This window comes from Zingiber officinale, chromosome 11A (assembly GCF_018446385.1).
Source record: "Zingiber officinale cultivar Zhangliang chromosome 11A, Zo_v1.1, whole genome shotgun sequence".
Classification (NCBI taxonomy): Eukaryota; Viridiplantae; Streptophyta; class Magnoliopsida; order Zingiberales; family Zingiberaceae; genus Zingiber; species Zingiber officinale.
Genome location: NC_056006.1, coordinates 93,810,840 through 93,832,734, shown reverse-complemented (window position 1 = coordinate 93,832,734; position 21,895 = coordinate 93,810,840). Strand labels below are relative to the sequence as shown.

Here is a 21,895-nt window from a genome sequence, read left to right as displayed (position 1 = left end):
TCTTGTAGGGTGCAGATAATAACTCACTTTGTTGGATCAAGGGAGGAATTGCTTGTCTACACTTCTTGTTGCTTCAGTATTATTCATGTGGAAGTGCCTGCATGTAGCGGTTTTTTCTAATAATTAATTTGTGCATATGACTAGTTGTTGTGTTGATTGTTATCCACAAAATTATTCTGGCAAAAGTTCCTTCACGGAAGCTTGTCTAAAATAGTCTCAACTAGGTGTCAATCTCAAACTTGGTTTGACAATGATTTCTTACTAAATAGTTTGCACTTTTCAATTGTTTTCAGAGTGAAGACTCAAAGAATCAATAGGAGAATGCTTCCAACTTTACAGCGGATTTAGACAGGAAGGAGTGTGGTAGCCTTGCTGAAGATGGAACCAATTTCCCAGATGAAATAATTGAAGATGATAATTTTACCAACTTGGTTGATGAGCCTAAGCAGCAGAGTGTAGCTGTTGTTGCTCATGAAATGGAGAAGCAACCTCCTATTGATGATTCAAAATCAGTAATTTTACCATTCATGGTTTACCTGATCATTATATATATCCAAACAAGATGCAAAGAGGGGAATTTAAATCTATTGTAATTGACTAACAACAAATAAATCATCTAAAAACACACAAAAGGCACAAAGTATAGATAAATCATCCAAAATCAAATATCAAGTCTTACATGACGTAATAATCATCCAACAAACATCCAAAATCTTCCAAGTACATAACATCCAAATGCATAATATATATCATCCAAATATAATCATCTCACATAACAAGCAAAAAACTTAATAATGTCATAGATTTTCTCCATCCAACATTTGAAGTAATAAGTCTTTGCGATGTTCAAAAGGACATCCAAGTAAAGCTCTCAACATCTTTGGGCGTTGAACAAGAAATAAATAGCATGTAGAAGTGATATGTTGCTCGACACCTAATTGATTCAACAAACTCCACACTTCATGCTCAGGAATAGGAAGTTCATTTGACTTAACCATTTCATGTGTTGAACTCATAATAGCTTGAGCTACATGGTCAATTGCATTGCTTATATTCTCATCATCAACTTTTCCTTTTTTTGCACTCTTCTTCTTTGATGATGATCCAACAAAAGAGTCAGCTTGAGATTTAGATGGTTGAGTTGGAATTTGGGCACCCATATTAACTGCATCTTCATTGTCCAAATGGATTTCCTGTTGAGAAATCATAAATTCAACTTCATCAATGGTTTCAAAATTATGTCCACCAACATTATTCTCTACTTCTATGCTAGCTTTTCTTTTTCGCATTTCTGATGCAGTTTCAGCATATTGTCCTGTAGCCCTATCTTTTCCATATAATTGAACTAACTTCTCATAATTTCGAACAGGCTTGGTCTTCCATTCGACAGCTGCTGGTTTTATTTACAAATTATAATATAATTATATTAAACATTCATTTATAGATAGTATCACAGAAAAAAAAATCAAATATAGTTTTCAAATGCATATTATGAAACACACCTCAATTAGTTGTTGCCAAACTTCAGGTTCAGCAATGAAGAATTTTGTAATGGGATCCCATCCAAAACCACTCATACCATTCTTGAATATATATGATAACATGAAAACCAACATCTTTTAATATGTTTCATGTGATTTTGAATCCTTTCCTTATTGATAAGTTTGTCGGAAAATTTTGCTTTCAATTCATTCACAATATTTTCAAATGCATGTGTAGTAAAGGTTCCACCAACCCTATTGCCTATATTATGCTTATTCAAATATGCATCAATAAGAGCATCATCCATTACTTTAGTCCAGATACATTGATTATTCGCCTTGCTTGCACTAGCATTTTGCAAGTCCTTTTTTCGCATCCTTAAAAACAAAAATATAGTAATAATCAAACACACAATCACACAAATAGTCATATGATATAAAATTCAAGTCACATAATAAATTAAAATGTCAACATTCATAGTCATCCAATTAGAAGAGCATTTGTCCAAAATCACTAGATAAACAAATAAACATAAATATCACATATTATAATTTAACCACATAGTCGCAACCATAGAATCTCTAAGAAATTCTCCCCTTCTTGCATCGTCACTGTCATCTCTATTACTATGATTTTCCTCTTGATGTTCACTATTATTATTAAGTTCAACATCAACCTCGGCAAGCAAACCCTCATCTGGATCAGCATTAATCAAGTAATTGTGTAAAATACAATAACAAAGAATAATTTGTTTCTGTGTTTCAATTCCATAATGTGGCTCCGTTGAACTTCTTATAATAGCAAATCTTTTCTTAACGACTCCAAAAGTTCTTTCAATTGCATTGCGCAAAGAAGAATGTCGAAGATTAAATAACTCCCGAGCATTTCGTGGTGGATTACGGCTATATTCTTTCAAATGATAACGTTCTCCTCGATATGGTGTAATAAGACTGCTTTTTAACATGAATCCAGCATCAACAAGATAGTATTTTCCTAACAAAAAAATTATGTGTTAATAAATTATAAAAGGAAAGTCTAATCACAATATATGTCATTTAATTTACCTTCTGGAATTTTAAGACATTCTTGTCTAGTTAATGCATTTTTTATTATTCTCGAGTTCGATGCTGTCCCTTCCCACCCGGCTAAGACATAAGTGAATTTCAAATCAAATGTGCATGCTACTAAAACATTTTGAGTTGGAAAATCCTTTCGACCACGAAACTTTGGGGCATCAATGGGAGAAACTTTAACACAAATATGTGTTTCATCTATTGCTCCAACACAATCCTGATATACCATATCTAAATTATTAATAATTTTGAATATATAGATAAGCAGTTATACTAGTCAAAAGATAAGAAAAATATTTTTACCTTAAAAAATGGGTAGAATTGATTGCTATTGAAGATTTCTGAAGGAACTTGTGACTCATCCGGTTGATTGAGAAATTTATTCTCTAATTCCATTATAGCTCTTAAAACATTATGGAAATGACGACTCACTGTTTCTCTCGATTGATAGAAAAAGAAGCCAAGTGCACGATTTGTAACATTGTGACCTAACAAATAGAGTGATTTTGCTACTTGTTCTTCCACAGTGATTCTTGTTGTAGGTCGTAAACCACCTTCTTTGACTAAAAGATTATACAATTCCACAAATGCAGAAGGACTCATTCTAATTATATTACGACATTGATCATTAGTTAGCACTTTTGTCATTAATTCATTTCGTACATGTTCTCCTTCTAACTTTACAACACGAGGAATTTGACTATTTTGTTTGTGCCTATTTTGTACATACCAAGCTGCAACTAAACAAACAACCTGTGCTGATGTGAGTTGATGCATACGATGCAACTTAATAAAATCATTCCGTTTACCATTTTCATCACCCATCTATAATCAAATAAATGGAAAATAAATAAATAAATAAATTATAAATAGGTAATGCATAAACCATGACAACTTTAGTCTTACCTCAAAAACACATCAATATAAGCAACGTTGTCATGTTGAAGTTTTTGTATGTATAATTTATAAGCAAATTACATGACTATATGACATGATAACAATGTGAACTTATATCATCTAGCATTACCATTAGTAAATATAGCAGAAATAGAAAAAACAGTGCTACTTATATCATCTAGCATTACCATAAGTAAAAATATAAGAAACAGAAAAAAAAAAAATAGTGCTACTTATATCATCTAGCATTACCATCAGTAAAAATGGGGAAATGCCATTAAAGAAGCAGAAAAAAAGAAGAAATACCATGACCCTTCTTAACGGGGAATATAGTGCTTATGACTAATATCATCTCAGCTACCCCTATTTGCAAAACATACAACATTCTAAGAAACTAATCGTTAAGGGATACTACTGAACTATATAACAGATATTTGCCCTTCTATTTTACGATTAAGGATTAAACAGTGCACAACGAACAAATGTAGGGGTGCACTAACAGTTAGGTTACCATCAGTAAATATAGAAGAAATAAAAAAAAACAGTGCTCACAACGAACCATATAGTACTAATTTAGTGTTGAAACAGTGCACTATATCTAAATAGTCCCTGTAATAGAACTCACTGTTTACGATTGTTGATGTTATACTATCCTTAATGTTATAGTGCTAAGAAATATAGTGCTTATCCTTAATACAACACTCGGACTAGCTATTTCACTCATCTCACAATCTAAACAGTGCTACTGACCCTTAATATCATTGAGTATAAAGTTAGGGTAGCAGAAAAAAAAAATAGTGCTACACAGTAGAGAATAGAAGAAAAAGAAGAAGATCACGACGACGACGAAGAAAAAGAAGAAGAAGAAGACGACACAGTAGAGAATAGAAGAAAAAGAAGAAGAAGACGACGAAGAAAATGACGAAGAAAAAGACACACAGTAGATAATAGAAGAAAAAGAAAAAGAAGACGACGACGAAGAAGAAGAAAAAGAAGAAGAAGACACAGTAGAGAATAGAAGAAGAAGAAGAAGAAGACAAAGAAAAAGAAAAGATTAGGGTTACCTGTCTTTGGAGAGACATGCCGCAAGATCCGGCATCAATCGGCACCGATGTCGTGGAGTGCGAGAAGTTGTGTAGTAGCGGCAATGGAATGAGGAAGATGAACCAACGCTGAAACAAAATGAATATAAGAAACCTAAAATAACACTTGGTAATTAATATAATGAATAAGGATAAAATTGGAATAAAAGTTTTCTTAATCCCTCTTACCCTTCCTTACACCCCAAATTGGGGTGTAAGCAAATCTTCTATTTCATAGGTAAGGAAGGTTAACGTTTACCCTTCCTTACCTTTCCTCCCCTTCCCTCACCCCCTCCCAAACAAGGTTAAAAAATTTTCTACCCTTTATTTACCCTTCCCTCCCCTTCCCTCACCTGCTTCCAAATAGAGTGTTAGATACTATGATTTACCTTTCTCGTGATCGTCTTGGGTTGGGTGCGGTGAGGACGTTGGGGGTGAGCGATTTCACCTTTTGCAGTTGTAGTAATGCATAGGGAACCAACCACCGGAATGTTGGGAAGTCAATTTCCCTGGACCTGTACCTCACCCCATCCACCACTTACCCTCTTGACTATCCTTCCTCGTGATGACTTAAGTTGGTGCGACGGGGGTGCTAGGACAAGCGATTTCACCTTTTTGCAATAATGCGGAGGGAACCAACCTCACATGCCCATCTCTCCAAACTCAATAAACAACAAAAGAACTGAAGAAACTAGTTGAAATTAAGAAAAAAATCAATCATATTATTGAATCTAAAAATTAATTTTTAGAAATATAGAGTGCAATGTACCCATTCAGTGAAATATCACGCCTCTGGTATAGTTCTAAAAATTAATCTTAAAAAATCTTAAACTCTAAATATATATATATATATATATATATATATATATATATATATAAAAGACTAAATCCATCACACCTCTGGATATAGTTCTCAGTACCCATTCGGTGACAGTATAATATAAGAAACCTTAAGAATCATCTAAACAGAATAATCAGGAAATTTATCAATTTTTATATATATCATAGTTTTAGTATGTCACAAGACTATACAGATAAACGATATCTAAAATAAAATTACAAAATGTAAATACAACAAAATAAAAATAAAACAAATCAGAAAATCAGCACGTCAAGATCTCTGAGCAATTTTATGATAGTCTAAAATCAACTACAATATCAAAAGGATCTCTGTGCCTATAAAACTGGAGGCTAAGGAATATAGAAAGTTAGCCAAATGGTTAAATGGGTAATTAAGAAAGATGTGCATGAATTTAATTTTGTTTAATAAATCAAAGATGTATCATTTATTATTTTAACTTTTATTTCTTCTTTGAGTTCTCAGATAATATACATAATTGTATATTTATGATCATCGAACATTTATTTATTAGAATTAAAATTCATCTTCATATATCATCATCAATTAAAATCAATTCTCAAATCTTATTTATTTAATCAACAATCGCACATGTCATCTATGGTATAATATAAACATGTGTAAATTTGATAGATCAACTAAAAAGTGAATCACTAGACCTAATATCATCAGAGTGAAATGTCATATGTATAGACTAAAAGCTGATGGGACCTTGATGCCCGCTAGAGGGGGGTGAATAGCGTCTCACCCAAAACGTCGCTTCTTACAAAAAAAATGACTTTTTAAATATTAATTTCTTTAAAAGGTTTTGTCTAGAAAGTAATTGTTGCTCCAATATCCAAGAAGGCCTAATGCCTCGCCACAGCCTAGAAGCCAATTATTGAAATAAATGTTTAATTGACTAACTGTTAAATGGTTGACTGTTATAATTTTTTAACAAGTTAAAAAAATTTTGAAAAAATTAATTATTTTCAATTACGGTCTATGTATTGAAATGATTACTTGTCAAATACCAAGTATGTCTTTATAAAAAAAATATTTATTATTATGTACCCCTTCAATTTGACTCTTTATGTTAGTTTTTTCATTTTTTTTTTTTTGATATAATCAAAGGGGGAGGAGTAGGTACAAGTTTAAGGGGGAGTTAGGATTTTTTTCAAATTTGAATTTACAACTAACTTAATGTGAATTTAACTTGTCTAGCATTCATTGCAACATTATACTTAGACATTCATTTTGCAATTTTATTACAATACTTATTTTATTACAATCTGTTTTTTTCCCTAACTTGAACTTGGGTTGATGTACATTAAAAAGGAATAGATTGTTGGAACACCGTGGTAGTTTGGATGTGATCAACCAAGTTAAAGTTAGGTCCTGTTGTGTTTAATCCTTGAGTCTAAGTATGCAGGAGCTTAGGCATACAAGAAGTCGAGCGGAAGACGCAGCTAGCGAGAAGGATGACATAAGAAGGGAGCCGCCAGGCTCGGTGCATCCGAAGGATGAGATGCTGCAGAGGAGTACACCGGTGGACGAGAAGGACATGCACGATGTTCTGAGGGACGAGAAGCCGGAGCGAAAATTTGCTCGAGAAGAAGGTCGAAAAATGAATTCGGGTGAGCCCTATTCCTGTTGGCCTAAATCACCCAGGTGAGAGAAGTAGCGAAAGAGCAAGAGAAAGAAAGTGGAGCTCGGTAGCAGCTACTGAAGGCGCCTTCAAGCCTTCATGGAAGGCACCTTCAAATTATTGGAAGGTGCCTTCAACCCTTCATGGAAGGTGCCTTCAATCAATTGAAAGTGCCTTCAATTGGGCAAAAGTGAATGTTGGGAAAGGATAAAGCTTTATCCTTTCTTGCTTCGCTGGAGGCATCTTTCAGCCTGTTGGAGATGTCTTCCAGCCTCGGATAGATTCTCTAGGGGCTATAAAAAGACCTCTGGACTTAGGAAATAGAAATCAATTCCTGTATTCTTTTCCTAGCACATTTCTGAGTGTTCAATGACTATAATAGGCTTCTCCACCTACACGAAGGAGATCTTTGTTGAAATCCCAAGGTTGTTTTGATGTGATCAACAAGTTAAGTTAGGTCCTATCGTTTTTAACCTTGTGTCTAAGTGTGCAAGAGCTTAGGAGCATAGGGAGTTGAGCAAAAGACGTAGCTAGCGAGAAAGACGGTACGGGAGGGAGCCGACGGGCTTACTGTGTCTGAGGTATGAGGCGTTGCGGAAGAGTACGCGGGCGGACGAGAAGGAGGCGCGCGGCGTTTCCGAGGGACGAGAAGCCAAAACGGAAGGTTGCTTGAGAAGGCCGAAATTGGGTTCGGGTGAGCCTTATTTCGATTGGATGAAATCACCCAAGCGAGCGGAGCCGGAGTGGAAGACTCGAAGCGGAAGACCTGAACCGAGGCGAGCAGCACCGGAGCAGAGGGCCCGGACCAAAACTCAACAAAGTTGACTTTAGTGATCCGGGCGCCCAGAACCATTCCAAGCGCCCGGAGTTGGATTTTGACCAGGATTGCGTCAAACGTGATCCGTTGCGAAGGGGATAAAAGTTTATCCCCTCCCAGGCGCCCCGACCAAGGTTATAAATACAGTCTTGGTCCAGAAGCTTCAAATCAACTAAAGAATTAGCAATCCAACACTTGTGTTCTTTCATTTCTAGTCTAGCTTCTATTTTTTTGTGCTTTCACTGTTGTAAAGAGGCTTCTCTACCTGAAGGAGATATTCTGGTGCGCATTTCATTCCTTATTTTAACAACCTCCTTGGTTGTAACCAAGTCAAATTTGTGAGTCTCTTTCTGTTTATTACTTTCTGTTTATTTAGTTTGTGCAAGTGTTTATTTGAAAGATCGAGAAGAGTTTGTGCTTTGTTTTTACAGGGTTATTCAACCCCTCTTCTAGCCGGCCAACGCGCTCCAACAATCTTTTCAGCGCTTTCTTCTCTCTTGGATTAACAACTACCTAGATTGTAACCAAGTAACTCATTTATGTCTTTTATTTATTAGTTGCTTAATTTTTTGTTTATCAGTGTGCTACTAATTTGAGTTGAAAGATTGAGAAGAGTTTTTATTTTTACTTTTTCTCGGGCAATTCACCCCTTCTTATCGGCCCCGCTGCGCCAACAGTTTATATTTTTTTTTCAGCCACATCATTCTGTTCAGGAGTATCTATATAAGAGGTTTGATGAATAGTACCAGCAAAAGAAAAAATAATTATGAAAAATGATTTGAAGTGTATTCACCCCTCAAATCACAACGAAAACACGTTATAACACTAGAATGTTGAGTTTTCACAAGAGTTCTGAAGTTGTTGAAAATGATAAGATAATCAAACTTGTGTTTCATAAAATAGACCAAAGTGTAATGAGTGCAATCATCAATAAACAAAATATAATATCTTGACCCCCCCCCCCCCTTTTGTAGAAATAGGAGAGAGTCCCCCCATATCAGAATGGATAAAATCAAATAGAGCAGAAAAAAAGAAAGACTTTTAGAAAATGATAAGGCGGAAAATTTAGCCAGTTTACAATCACTACAATCAGAAATATTAGAACTTTTTAAAGATCTTAATACTCCTGTAGAAGCTAAAAACTGCAAATGAGATGCTGAAACATGACCTAAACGAGAGTGCCACAAATAAAAATCAGAAAATGAATGACTCAGATGAAAAGATGATAAATCCACGCTTGAAACTACAACTTCTAGTACTTTAAATTGATTTAAAACATAGAGTCTTCCTTGCTTATGGTCTATCACAATCAACCTCTGAGATTGCGGGTCATGAACATAACAATTGGATGAAGAAAAAGAGACTAGGTATCCAGACTTACATAATTAACTAACAGAAATAAGATTTAAAATAAGACTCGGAATATAATAAACATCAGTAAGAGATAAACAAGATGTAACAATTGAATCGACATCTACTAATGACATAGGAGTATCATCAGCAGTCACAATAGATATAGATGAATGGGAAAAACAACAAAAGATGATAAATTAGATAACATCTGATGGGAGATATCATAGTCCAAAATCCATAAGGATGAAGATATACCGGAAATATCAAACGATGACAAACATATAATAGAGAAAGCTGACATAGCAGAGAGCTATGAAACAAGGAATTTTTGAAACTGCTCCAACATATACTGATCAAATTTCCATGAAACATCTGCATGATCAGGCATGATGATAGAATGAATAATGCTCAGAAAAACCAAAGTATAAGGATACACATCTGTACGATCCATAAATACCAGCGTCAAGACGACCCGTGGTCACACAAAGAATTTAAGGCAAAAAAGTATTTCAAACGTAGAAATCAACAGCACAGAGTGTTTGTGTCAAAATCAGTAGAAAAGGACGTCAATACCAAAATTGGTAACACAGGATGTCAGCATCGAAATCGACAGAAAAAGAGCGTCGACGTCGAAATTAACAGGATAGGACATTGGCGCTGAAATATAAATATAAAAGAGAAAAATATCAAATTAACTTTAAAACTATATTTAGATCTCACTCTAATTCAGAAGACATTTTCTATTCTGTCTTTTCCCCGCTCACGGGCATGGGATGAGGCCTCTCCACCATCTTCCAAATCGCAATGCGTAGGGAATCAATCCCACGGGGTTATCCAAGATGGTAAGTGGTGGTTACGTTTACAGCTGAGAACGCGGGGTCGAACCACAGAGATGCCGGAGTGTATATCTCATGTGTATCTCACTCCACCCACTACTTGTCCTCTCGGCTACCATAATTTATCTTCCTCGTGATGACTATGAGTTGAGTACAACAGAAGCACGGGAGATAAGCGATTTCATCTTTAGTAGCTTGATCCGGTGGTGAAGGAGGGAGTCCGACCGCACAGTGGAAGTCAAAGTCAAGATGGTCAACCCAATGGTCTTGCCGAGCGGGGAGGTCACCTCGCCGATCGGCCGTGATAGCGCCCAGCCCGGCGCGAAGACGGCTCGATCGTCGAGCGGCATATCTGCTCGGCCGAGCTACCGAACAACTAATGCTGCATGCCCGTCCGAATATGCGACCGAGCGGCTCTTCTGCTCGGCCTAGTAACGGACAAGAGAGAAGAGGACAAAATGGACAGATGACAATATCCTTCTCGAGACATGCGTTGTCGACAGACAGCATGGTCGGCGACCATACCAGACAGAAGATCGTATGGTGCAAGTTTCCACTGTCATGTCGGAGATATGCTCGGACGGTTGCGGTATGGCGTCAGACACACTTTTCTGACACGTCCATTTTGAGGTATGCTTTGGGAAGTGTGCAAACCTCGACAAGCGTGCACGCGTCCCCCGGGATCCTATATAAGGACCTCTAGACTTCAATGGAGGTATGGGCAATTCTTCACTGTAGCTACAGTCTCGTTATTCTGCTTCTACTTCTACTTCTACTTCATCTCATTGTTACCTGACTTGAGCGTCGGAGGATCGTCGCCAGGAACCCCTTTCCGACTCGGCCTTGTTGTAGGTTCGTCGGAGGTCCACGTCATCTTGGAGTTCATCCGAAGATTACGTAGAATGTCACGTCTCTAACATCCATCGACTTAATTCTCGGACTTGATCATAGGTGTTGAAGCAATGATAGGGAATCAAATCACGCATCACTCGCCCTTATGTCCAAATTCAATAAACAACAGAAGAATCGAACAGGAAAGCTAAGATAGACAGAGTGATCAAGGACAGATCTTTTCAAAAATGCATTAAAACGCAATTTCCTTCTCCAAGTAATGAAGCATTAAATGCTCGAGCTGTCGGCAGAGAAATTTAACTATTGTTTTCCGTAATCTCTCTCTCTGCTATTAAAGTTCGGCGTTGGAAGCGGTAAAGTGCAACCACCAAGGCCCAACGACCCGTTGCACTCCTGTTGATTTTTTTAACTCTTGTGACTTGTGTTTAAGTTGGCAGGAATTGAAGGTAGTGTGTTTCGTAGCTGTGGTGCCTAAAAATGCAGAAGATAATAGAAAAGTCAACCCCATGTGGTTAGATTCTTGCTTTGCTTCGTCGAGCTCTTGAGTTTGTCAGTGTGCAACAGTGCATTATGTGTTGTGAGCGGGACTTTGATGATTTGGGTTTTGTTTACTGCTGATTTGGGTTAAGAGAGGTTGGGATTCAATTAAAATTTTATATTAGAAAATTTTGATAAAGATTACAGGATTAAAATAATACATGATATTTCTATTGGTATGAGATATTTTGAGAAGAAATTAAGAATAAAATCATGAGTACCTAGATCTAAAATGATCAATATCATGTCATTGTGAAGATATATGGATATCCTTTGAGTACAACAAATAGTATCAATACGGAGCAAATTAAGATAATTGAATGTCCACAGATAAATCCAAAATCGATCAAAATGACCAAATGCGCGTGTGCATACTTTGGCACATTAGGAGAGTAGGAAAGGAGGGAGAGGAAGAAACTACTAAACTACAAGGATAAAGAAGTCCTGACTTACTAGTTGCGAGGTTCATCCACATCGATCTATTGTGAACAATGTCTATAAAAGGGACTAGTGGAGTTTAAAAAAAAATTTCAATTCTATTTTCTAATGCTTTAGGTGAAGATGTAAGGAAGCTATGATGCATATCAAATCTCCTGTCCCTAAATTTCTCTATCCCCGTGTCCTCTACCGATCAGACGGATCAGATTACATCTTAAGGCATCATGACATCTTTAAGATATGTACAGTATTCTCGTGATGTGTAAGACATCTTTGAGATGTAATCTGGTTCGTCTGATCGACACGGGGACAGAGAAATTTAGGGACAAAATCTTTGAACTCGCTATGATGGGGGCCAACAAACTCTTTGATGACCTGAAACCACTTTCATTGAATTTCAATATCTAAATAAAACAATATTATCAGAAATATTTGGTATACAGAAGTAGTTCTCAATAATTTCTAAATTCATCCATATATAGCGATCCTATTAATAAAAATTGATTTAAATTATTGATATTTTATCATATTTGAATTACAATCACAATCACAATCATATTAATATTATCATTATCATTATCATATTTATTATTATGATATTTGTGATAATATATTATCATATTTATTATTATATTTTTCATAATTATTTTTTTTTTATGTTTTCTTTCCATTTTTCCTAGTCTTTATGTTTCAATAGTATGATAGTCAGCATCCTTCCATCAATAGAAATTAGTCCTTGATTCAAAAAAAAAAATAGAAACTACTTCTATTATGGCATTTTCTTAATGATTTATAAATTAATAAACATGTTAATTTTATACAACTTAATTTTTGATATCCCACACCCACAGAAACCCTCTCCTCCGTCTCCTTCCTCTCGGCAGCAGCGTCTCCCTCTCCGCAGCAAGCAAGGATTTCTTTTCGCAAAGGTACTTAAACAATTTATTTCTTCACCAAAAAACATTCCGTCGCCGACGAGGCAGTGAGCGCCTGCCGCTCGAGAGATGGTCCGCGAAGCAGCGAGCGCCACTGCCAGCCGCTCGTGGGGTGGCCGCTGCCTTGCCAGGCAACGAGCGGCCACTTCTCGTGCGGCCGGTTTGCGAGCAGCCTCAAGCGAGGCGGCCACTGCCTCGCCACTTCGCCAGGCGACGACCGGCCTCTTGGTCTTCAAAAGTCTCTAGAGGATGAGGATATTATTTTGGTGAAGATTATGATGATCTGCAAAAGTATCTCGAACAAGAAAAAAAAAACTTGCTCGTAGAAAACAGGATGAAACTACTGGTTCTGGTCTTCAGGCTGTTGCTCTTTTAGCTACCTCTAGTAAAGAACAAGAACATTCTCAGAACCAATACACAGGAGAACCACAAGAAGAAAAAGCTGTAATTACAGAAGTTGAGGAGTTTGTGCTTCGTCTTCAACTTAGGACATCTCCAAAGAATTATAAAAGATTTGTAAAATCTAAAATGTCTATGAACAATTATAGAAATGAGGTTTGAGGCTTATATTTTAAGAGTAGTAGAAACATAATCTATTTTTTTGTCTCAAATTTAATATAATATGTATGAAATCATACAACTCATGAATTGGATTATAAGAAAATACATTTAAAATTTTAACCATTGAAAATATTTTAATGAACATTCATATTATTAATGTGGTATATTAAGATAAAAAAAAATCATTTAGAATTCTAATAATTGGAAATGACCTTACAAGGCGCCCAGAAACTTAAATTGGACGATATTTGTATGGATGATGACGAGGATTCCCATCTCTCGATACTGAAACAAAAGGTGATGACGTTGGATGGACCAAAGTGGAAGAAACCACAAAAGCTGAAGTTTCTGATAATGAAAGTAAGGATGATGCTTCTCCAGATGAGATTATTCATGAGGTTGTAGGAAAAGGTTTATCAGGCGCACTGAAGTTACTTAAAGAAAGAGATGGCAGAACTATGGACAAAAAGAAAAGTAAACTTATCCGAATTGAGAGAACTGATGAATTTGGCCGTATAATGACGCCTAAGGAAGCATTTCGAATGCTATCACATAAATTTCATGGCAAAGGTCCAGGAAAGATCAAACAGGAGAAGCGAATGAAGCAATACCACGAGGATTTGAAGATTAAGCTGACGAAAGCTTCAGACACTCCATTGCAAGCAGTGGAAAAAATGAGGGAAGCTCAAGCCCAACATAAGACACCTTATTTAGTGCTAAGTGGGCATGTTAAACCATGGCAAAAAAAACGAACAATTACTTAGAAACCAATTTGCTATATAACTTCTTAGACTAGTGATTGAATTCCAAAGTTGTTAACCTAATAAGCCTTCTTTGGAAATCAAAGACCTTTCATCAAGGCTGTAACTTGCAAGCAGCAATTGAGTCAATAATCCAAGCACTGGTAACCAGAGTACATCCTGATGCGTCAGCCAGGGCTTCAGCATCAGAACGCCTACAATCGATGACTCTATTGCTGTTGAGATTATACTTCTGAGGATGTTCAACACTATACACGATCAGTATTTTGTCAGCGGAAGAGACGCCCAGCAATCTTTCGTTATCCCTCGATATAGGTCTCCTTTGCAAGATAGCTCCTCCAGCTGCAATCACAAGGTCTTGCAAGTAGCCTTTGTATGATGCTGAGTAATCCCCACTCAAATAAAACGTTAATCCACTGAAGAGCTTTGGTTCCTGTAACAGAAGTTTTATTAAAGATTATATACATAAATAGAGCTTTGTTAATGGCGGAACAAGTATTAGGTATCACCCAAACGCAATGGCAAACAAGACAAACATCAGTTGGAAAAATATAGCCGTCTTAACTTGCAGCTGGTTTGTATATATTAATGGTTTGCAGACCAATCAATCGATCCTTTAGGAAATCTATTCCTAGAAATTATTATTCTTCAATCAACCACTACGTGGAGTTTTCCATCCTAATATGAATCAGGTTGAATATTGATGGATCTTTTCTGGACCCATATGCATTGTCATTGTATAGCATAGAAATAAAACCAAATGCTACAGATGATAATTACCTTGTTTATAGCCCTCAATCTTCCCACTCGAGGGCTATTGCTGATACCATGCACATCGATAGTGGCTTCATATTTCTCCTCAGCAATTGGCTTCAATGATTCTATGCAATCCCTGACCCCTGCATCAAGAAACAGCTGTCAAATACCAATGCCTCCAGGTTAATATAAGCGATAGCCAAAATGACTTTAAAAGACGCCCAGTAGGTTTCTTACAATCAACTTTTAGTATCCATTTTCCATTTATGATTCCTTTCAAGACCTTGAGGGTTCTCTTATAAGCACCACCGTAGTCAGTTGATGCAATGACATGAGTAACTTCTGGTTTCCATTTATCTACTACGGGAACACCGCTCATCTTAGAAAATTTAACAACCGTTTCCTGTATGACATTTTCGAGTTAGGATCAATGGGAAACTATTAATTTCCATCTACTTTAATACCAAAACGTAGTTACCTTCTCTGCGGCAGAGAGTGCAGAACAACAAAGCACCCATTTGAAAGGAGAACCTAACGGCCAGGTCCACAACTGGTTCTGATTGTCATAAGAATTTCTTGTTAATAATTCTTGAGATGAACTGTTGTTTTCCACCGATTCACCCAGCAAACAAAATCAAACTGTAAATTTTATTGTTACGAGGATAGCACACTGCTTGAAGAAAGAGTAATTCGATCAGTTAACACTCACCTTTTTGACGCGGAACTCTTTCTTCTTTGCCTTTGAAATTCTGAGACTTCATAAGGTAACTTGATAGATGCATGGAGGGGGCACAACATCACAAAGTTTTGCTGCCACAGTTAAAGCGCGAATTTTAATCAAAAGAACGATGTAAATTAAAGAATGCAGAGTTGATAGTTTTACTGCCACAGAAAAAGCAAGAATTTTAAGCAAAGGAATGGTGTTAATTAAAGAATGTCAAGTTGATATTTTGAACCATTGCTATGCATGAGGAAACTAACTAATCAGAATCAAGTATAAGTATCAATAACCCAAGCATACTCCTGCGTCAAAAACTAATCCTGACAAATTTCACCAATAACTTACAGTGTCCCATTTGCATTCTGCCATTAGCTTAGCACAAGTGAAGTGGAAACTCTTTCGGCAACTTTTCTCATAACATCCAAGAGCTGCACCTTTGACGCCACAACAACTGCACTTTATCCTTCTGCTTCTCGATACCTCAGCTGTAAGATTGATGGCAATTCCATCTTTGAAGTAGACATCAGGGGCCCTTCATAGTAATTATATTGTTTAATGATGCTCAGAAACGAGCTACATTTAGGAAAAATTAATAGTAGTGATATCAAACAATAAGAAACTATACCACTCGGTGCAATTCTTGTGAGAATGTATAATGTTAGTGCGTCCATTGAAATATGGAGCTACGGGATTCCCATTAAAATAGTGCATCATCTCTCCAGAATCCTGTGAAGCCTCTTCTTTGAATAGTGAATTCCCAAACAATAGTCAACAAGAACCACTTGGGAATAAACATACCTCAGTGTCATTCGAGGAATGGCAGAAAGTACATTGAACTGGAGAGTTTAACTTTTCGCATCTTCTCAAAGTGTTGCCCTGAAAAGCTTCTTTGCCACTGGGTGTACTTTTAACAATAAACTCTGTTTGGGAATCCATGGAAGTCTTGGATGAAATTTGATTATTTTCACTTCCAGGATTGTCCATTGCAATTGCATCCACCATAGAGCTACCTTCATTTCGCTCAAACTTATCAGCTATCGTCTCTTCTAACTTTTGCTTCTGCCTCCTTTTAACTCTTTTCTTTGATATACTTCCAAAACATTTCCTCAGCTTACTGTGCTGTTGAATTGACTCAATTGAATCTGGGAGTTTTACTTGGCAAACTTGCTCTTGTTTTTCTGCTCCATTAGCAGAATCCTCAATATCTCCTAGTAACTTGACTTGTTCAGCTTTTGATTTTTTCGACATTGGCTGCTCAGGGTAAGTCATCTTAATTCTTTTGCCTTTCCTATAAGATGCCATATTGTCTTTTATGGCATCGTATTTTGCCTTGCTAGATATATGCAGAGACTGTTCATGAGTCACAGGTGCAGCATTATCTTTTTCATTATTTGAATCTGTAGGACTAGAAGATTTTTTATAGTTAACAGATCTTTCACAATGCACCTTGCCTATCCTTTGTTCTCCAGGACTCACTGTTTTGAACATTTCTTCAAAATCAGTAGCACCTTCTCCATTGTTATCATATTGGCATCTCTGTGGTGATTTTACTTTTGTTGATTTTATTTTACCTTTTTGCTTTCTCTTCTTTTTAAGATTTTTTTCTCTTGCATCATGTCTTCCAATTTTGTCATCTTCCTTTGTGACTGTATCAGATGGTGCAGCCACAGAGTACGAGTCCTGGCATTTTTCTTCTGGCATATGCAAAACCCTCTTGCTAGACTGATTATGCATCTACCGCAATTTTAATAAGAAAAAATACGTAAATATATAAAACAGAAGCATAAAAGAAAGAAACATATCAAAAGTAGAATTACCTGGGTTCTTTGGGGTGTTAAGCATAGCTCAGGAGAGCAAGCTCTTTGAGTCCAGTCAAACAATTCACTGTCACAAGCGAAGCCCAACTCATTCTGCATTACAGTTTGTACTAAATTGAATGCTCCAGTTGACAGATATGAAAGGAGAAATTCTGAGATCACTCACAGTAGATGTGTTTGTAGTCTTATCATCATCAGAATCTTTGATGTCACTGAAACGCGGAGCACTGTATGGCGAAGGAGTTTCCATTATTTGTTGCTGACTTAATTTTTTGGGACTTTCATCATCTCCATCATCGTCCTTCAGCCAGAAAAATGGTTGAAGTAAACCATCTTCCTCGCTATCTGGAACCATTCTTTCATTTCTACCCAATTCTTTATCGTCTGTGAGCTGAACTTCTGGATCTTCTAATAAGGAGAATTTTGGAGATCTCAGTGGAGTCTCCGAAATAGGGTATGGAGTCACATGTACCCTCTTATTGGCAGGAAAAGAAGGTTGCTTCGGCATGCGCTGAGGAGAATGTTTGGAAATATCCTTTCTAATTTTGGACGATCTCTTTCTCTTGGATTTCATTTGAGATTTCACCGCAATTGCACTTGCAAGTTTGTTTTTCTCTGGATCGCCTAGAAATATTTGCATGGAATTGGCCAAAGATTAGTCGAGTTAGACAAAAACCAGAAACGTAGAAAAATTATTCACGGATTGTAGTAAAACATTAACCCGTGACAAGTGGACGAACTTATAGCAGGAAATATAAACATATTTAAGGAACAACAAGAATTGCTATTTTAATCTTTTTCATCTGATCATCAACATTGTGCTTCTTGGCACAAGTACTAAAATGTAATAACTGAGTTTGTGGCTTCTAGTCATGGTAAAGAGCAAAGCAGCAGCAAAGATTGTCACCTTCAGCTTGAATAAGAGGGCTTGTTTGAGTTGATAAAATGTTGATCCCGGATGCAACTTCCATGTTTTTGTAAATGCTTACCAAATTGTCCATGTGAGGAGCAGCACGAATTTCTGCAAAAGAACGCGGACACTTAAGAAACACTACAATTGCCAAATTACAATAATATAATTCCTAGGTGATCAAATATACATATGACTATCAAATATCCTGCATCATCAACAGTCTACTAATATCTATCTTAGATCTTCAACTAATTTAATCAAACATCATCAAGTTTTAAATAATACAAAGTTCATTTGTGCAGCTTGATCCTCAAAAGAGTTTTGATTGGATGTCAAATAAATACGTTAGCTATGCAAAATGACAGATGGGATTTGTTCCAACCAAATCATTTAAATACGGCATACTTGTAATGAGTTAGTAAAATAAAAGCAAGGGTGCACAATCCCTGAAATGGAAAACAAGGGATAAAGAAAGAAAATTGCACATATATCTTAGTCAACTATAACTTAATGTCAAAAGAACAGGAAATTACTTATGCTGGTAAATTATAAAGTAGCAATAGATATAGATTGCAGTAAGTATCATATTCGCTGATGCAATTCATAACACAATCTTGTGTGCATAGAGAATGAAATCCATATAAGATGCTATGGTACTAAATACATTGGTTTTGGATAACAAGACTACCATTCATCACATTCTTTTCCTTAAAATAGGATTTGAAATTGTGCACGCTAACCTCTTCGGCGGAATGGAACCTTGCAGACTGGGCAGTTTGACATGGATCTCATTGACTCCTTAATGCATAAGCTGAATTCAGGTAGGAATGGATAAAATAAGCAACATAATCAAACCAAAAAGAATTTAAGGCACATTTAAATCAAACAAATACTCACTTGCAGAAGATGTGGTTGCATGCAAGTGATACTGCAGACTTCAACAGACTCCAGCTGCACAAACGAACATTCAATTGCAAACAAGAAAAAAATAATTGAGTTGCCTCCAGAAAGGAATTCAGCGGGAACAAAAATTGACAGTTAGCAGGTTCTGCAGATGCACATCTATCTATTTTAGGTCAAGAAATTTTAAGGAGATAGATGTATTTATATACCAAATAGGACATTTGAGCTCTCGGCTCATCTTCTCCAGATGAGCCAAATCCGCCATAACTGACAAAGGCTTCGGATCAGGACCCCATTAGTAAGAAAGAAAGTAGCTCAGGCAAACTAGAGAGATTTATTGAATAGAGACTTCACTTTGTCGTATCCAAGGATTTCCTTTTCGCAAGTCCAAATGAATTGCAAGTGACCTCCTTCAAGCCTCTATTTCTTCTTCAGATCGAGGATTTACCATCGATAAGATGCTCCCCTGGAATTTTCCATATAAATAAATGCAAAAAGGTGAAGATAAACAGAAAAATAAGATAACCTACAGCCATAGATCACCAAAGCTTATAGATCCTTGTCGAATCACTTTGACACCAGCGAAGAAAAACACCAGATCCGCGAGAGATAAGAGACCGGCGATCCCACTTGAAGCAGGCAAAGAAAAAAGAAAAGGAAGAGTGCTGGCAGAGGAAGAGGAAGAGGAAGAGGAAGAGGCGTCGGAAGTGAGCACGAATAGGGTTTTGGAGATTGGAGACGGAAAGGGGATAAAAAAAGAAGGGGAAGGATCCACACCTACCCAGGCCGATTCGAAATCGCCTTGCTGATGGATTGGGGGAAAAAACTAGGGATTTGGAGATTTAGTAGCGGGAGAGGGCAACCGAGCGCGGGAAGTCGAATGGGGAGTTTCGTGAAATGGCGCGATGGTCAAATTCAAACGAGCACAACTTCAATGGATTATTGGACTCGAGTTTTGGGGGCATTTGATTCGAATCGGAACGTCCAATTAGAAATTTGGGCATATTGTTAGACAACATTGCATCGAACGGCGGCTAAGTTGATTGGATATTTAAACAAATATATTGGAGTAAAAATAAAATCCTTATATTCTCAACAGTTCTCCTTTGGAATTGTCTCTAGAGATGACAATAGGTCGAGTTCGAATCTAATTCTATATTTTCTATCCTCATACTCATCGGATATAGGATTTTCGTTGAATATACTTATATCCATTAAATGATCGAATATCTTCTATAGTGATAATGATTTAGTATTATCTACCTCACGATAAAATACAAATAGATACGTTAGAGAACATTTTGGCCTAGCGTTCTGGACAGGGACAGGGACAAGGACTACAATTTATCGAAATGATTGATGCCACACGTTCTTATAATAATTAATAACGTTTTCATTAAACTAAAAAGTAATAAATAGAATGGGAGAGTAATAAGTTGAGGACATTATTGATAGTGAGGAAGCAATTCAATGCATTAAGGGAGCCGGATAGATGGTCCAGAGATATCAGTTGAAGTTTTTATTGATGGTAAAGAAGCAATTCAATGCATGAAGGGACGAGGGGCCTTCAACAGATTATGGATTCTCCTGTAAGTAAAGTGCATCGCAAGAGAATGGGAAAAGTTTGCAAACGGCTTTAGAACCAAAGAAGCAAAGAAGTACAAGCGTGGACGATTGACAGCTTTGAGATTGATCTATATCCAAGCAGGGTATAGTATAAGGTGAGGACAAAAAAACAAAGATTTGGAGTCGAATGGTAATTGAAATTTTGCTCGATTTATCTATCCTTTTGTGAAAAAAAAATGACCCGGAGACCAGAGATGACCTTTAAAGAATAATCGATAAAGCAAAAATTAAGTTCTTGAAAAAAAAATATTTTTTTATCCATTTTATTATGATTCTTTGGTCTGAACACAACAAACTTTTATTTTCTGAAAAGAGAAGAGGCAAACCAACGCAGCCGGTGCTGCTGCATGCAACCGAGCCGGCACGCGGAGCGAATACGATACCAGATTGCTCCAATCCAAATAGAACGAATATTCCTCACTCGGCTGCATGCTTCTTCCACACGTGACAGAGGACCTCGTAGACTTTGTGCGGGTGGAGGAGATTCTTTCCAACGCTCTCCCTCTCCCTGCAGCGTAGCCACCAACTTCGGCGCCTCCGCTTCGATGGTGAAGCCGCCGAAGTTCTCGTAGGAGTAGAACCAGGAGTAGAAGGGGACCAGTGCAATGTCGACCAAGCCAAAGGTGTCGCCGCCTAAGTATTTCTTGTCGCCCAGCTCCGCCTCCAGGAGCTTCAAGATCTCGATCAAATCTTTCTTGGCCTCCTGCAGCTGCGCCTCTCCCTCTAACTTCCCTAGCTTGGTTCCGCATTCGTAGATCTGGATGATGAAACGCCAGAGAAGGCGGCAGTCTTGGATTAGCATTTAAAGAAGATTATACATGCAATCCTGACTTATCCACAGATCCAGCAACACTACTTGATGCGGTGATGATGAGAGTCTCATCCAGTAGAGGATAGCAGTCACGACAGAGATTAAAGTCAAGATGATCAATGCACAGATAACATCAGCTGGTCAGACGAGCAAGGAGAGAAGATCCCAGTCTGATCCCGTCTTCGACATGGGGAGGTGTCAAACGACCGGATCGGCATTGACGGAGCGGAACTTCGAC

General features: G+C 37.2%; 3 protein-coding genes across 4 annotated transcripts; 1 reads left to right on the top strand and 2 right to left on the bottom strand.

Moving 5' to 3' along the window:
* The first annotated feature begins 12,857 nt into the window (after positions 1-12,857).
* On the top strand, positions 12,858-14,113 carry LOC122031598 (SART-1 family protein DOT2-like). The gene is made up of 3 exons (XM_042590695.1): positions 12,858-13,016; positions 13,149-13,263; positions 13,617-14,113. The coding sequence occupies exons 1-3, from the start codon at positions 12,858-12,860 to the stop codon at positions 14,111-14,113; spliced, it is 771 nt and encodes a 256-aa protein (XP_042446629.1).
* LOC122032842 (protein BREAST CANCER SUSCEPTIBILITY 1 homolog) lies at positions 14,032-20,027 on the bottom strand. Of its 2 annotated transcripts, XM_042592158.1 has the most exons (16): positions 19,751-20,027; positions 19,575-19,686; positions 19,430-19,487; positions 19,215-19,268; positions 19,058-19,128; positions 18,312-18,425; positions 17,571-18,028; positions 17,405-17,497; positions 16,386-17,321; positions 16,213-16,313; positions 15,933-16,119; positions 15,576-15,676; positions 15,345-15,465; positions 15,104-15,269; positions 14,891-15,009; positions 14,032-14,543 (listed from the first exon to the last, which is right to left on the bottom strand). In XM_042592158.1, the coding sequence occupies exons 3-16, from the start codon at positions 19,483-19,485 to the stop codon at positions 14,205-14,207; spliced, it is 2,916 nt and encodes a 971-aa protein (XP_042448092.1). In that variant the 5' UTR covers positions 19,486-19,487; positions 19,575-19,686; positions 19,751-20,027; the 3' UTR covers positions 14,032-14,204. The 2 variants fall into 2 exon arrangements, with proteins under 2 accessions (XP_042448092.1, XP_042448093.1); XM_042592159.1 differs by having other exon boundaries at positions 19,430-19,686.
* Positions 20,028-21,144: 1,117 nt separating this feature from the next.
* On the bottom strand, positions 21,145-21,648 carry LOC122031597 (glutathione S-transferase U28-like). The gene has a single exon (XM_042590694.1). The coding sequence runs from the start codon at positions 21,646-21,648 to the stop codon at positions 21,145-21,147; it is 504 nt and encodes a 167-aa protein (XP_042446628.1).
* Positions 21,649-21,895: the final 247 nt, after the last annotated feature.

What these genes read in the sequence shown, in the direction of transcription:
- LOC122031598 (XM_042590695.1), top strand. Translation starts at nt 12,858, where the DNA reads ATGGTCCGCGAAGCAGCGAGCGCCACTGCCAGCCGCTCGTGGGGTGGC. An exon ending in AGGCGACGACCGGCCTCTTG is followed by an intron (nt 13,017 to 13,148) that starts GTCTTCAAAAGT and finishes TCTGGTCTTCAG; the next exon opens with GCTGTTGCTCTTTTAGCTAC. An exon ending in AGTTGAGGAGTTTGTGCTTC is followed by an intron (nt 13,264 to 13,616) that starts GTCTTCAACTTA and finishes GATGATGACGAG; the next exon opens with GATTCCCATCTCTCGATACT.
- LOC122032842 (XM_042592159.1), bottom strand. Translation starts at nt 19,485, where the DNA reads ATGGCGGATTTGGCTCATCTGGAGAAGATGAGCCGAGAGCTCAAATGT. An exon ending in CCCTCTTATTCAAGCTGAAG is followed by an intron (nt 18,029 to 18,311) that starts GTGACAATCTTT and finishes AAATATTTCTAG; the next exon opens with GCGATCCAGAGAAAAACAAA. An exon ending in AGACTACAAACACATCTACT is followed by an intron (nt 17,498 to 17,570) that starts GTGAGTGATCTC and finishes ACTGTAATGCAG; the next exon opens with AATGAGTTGGGCTTCGCTTG.
- LOC122031597 (XM_042590694.1), bottom strand. Translation starts at nt 21,648, where the DNA reads ATGCTAATCCAAGACTGCCGCCTTCTCTGGCGTTTCATCATCCAGATC.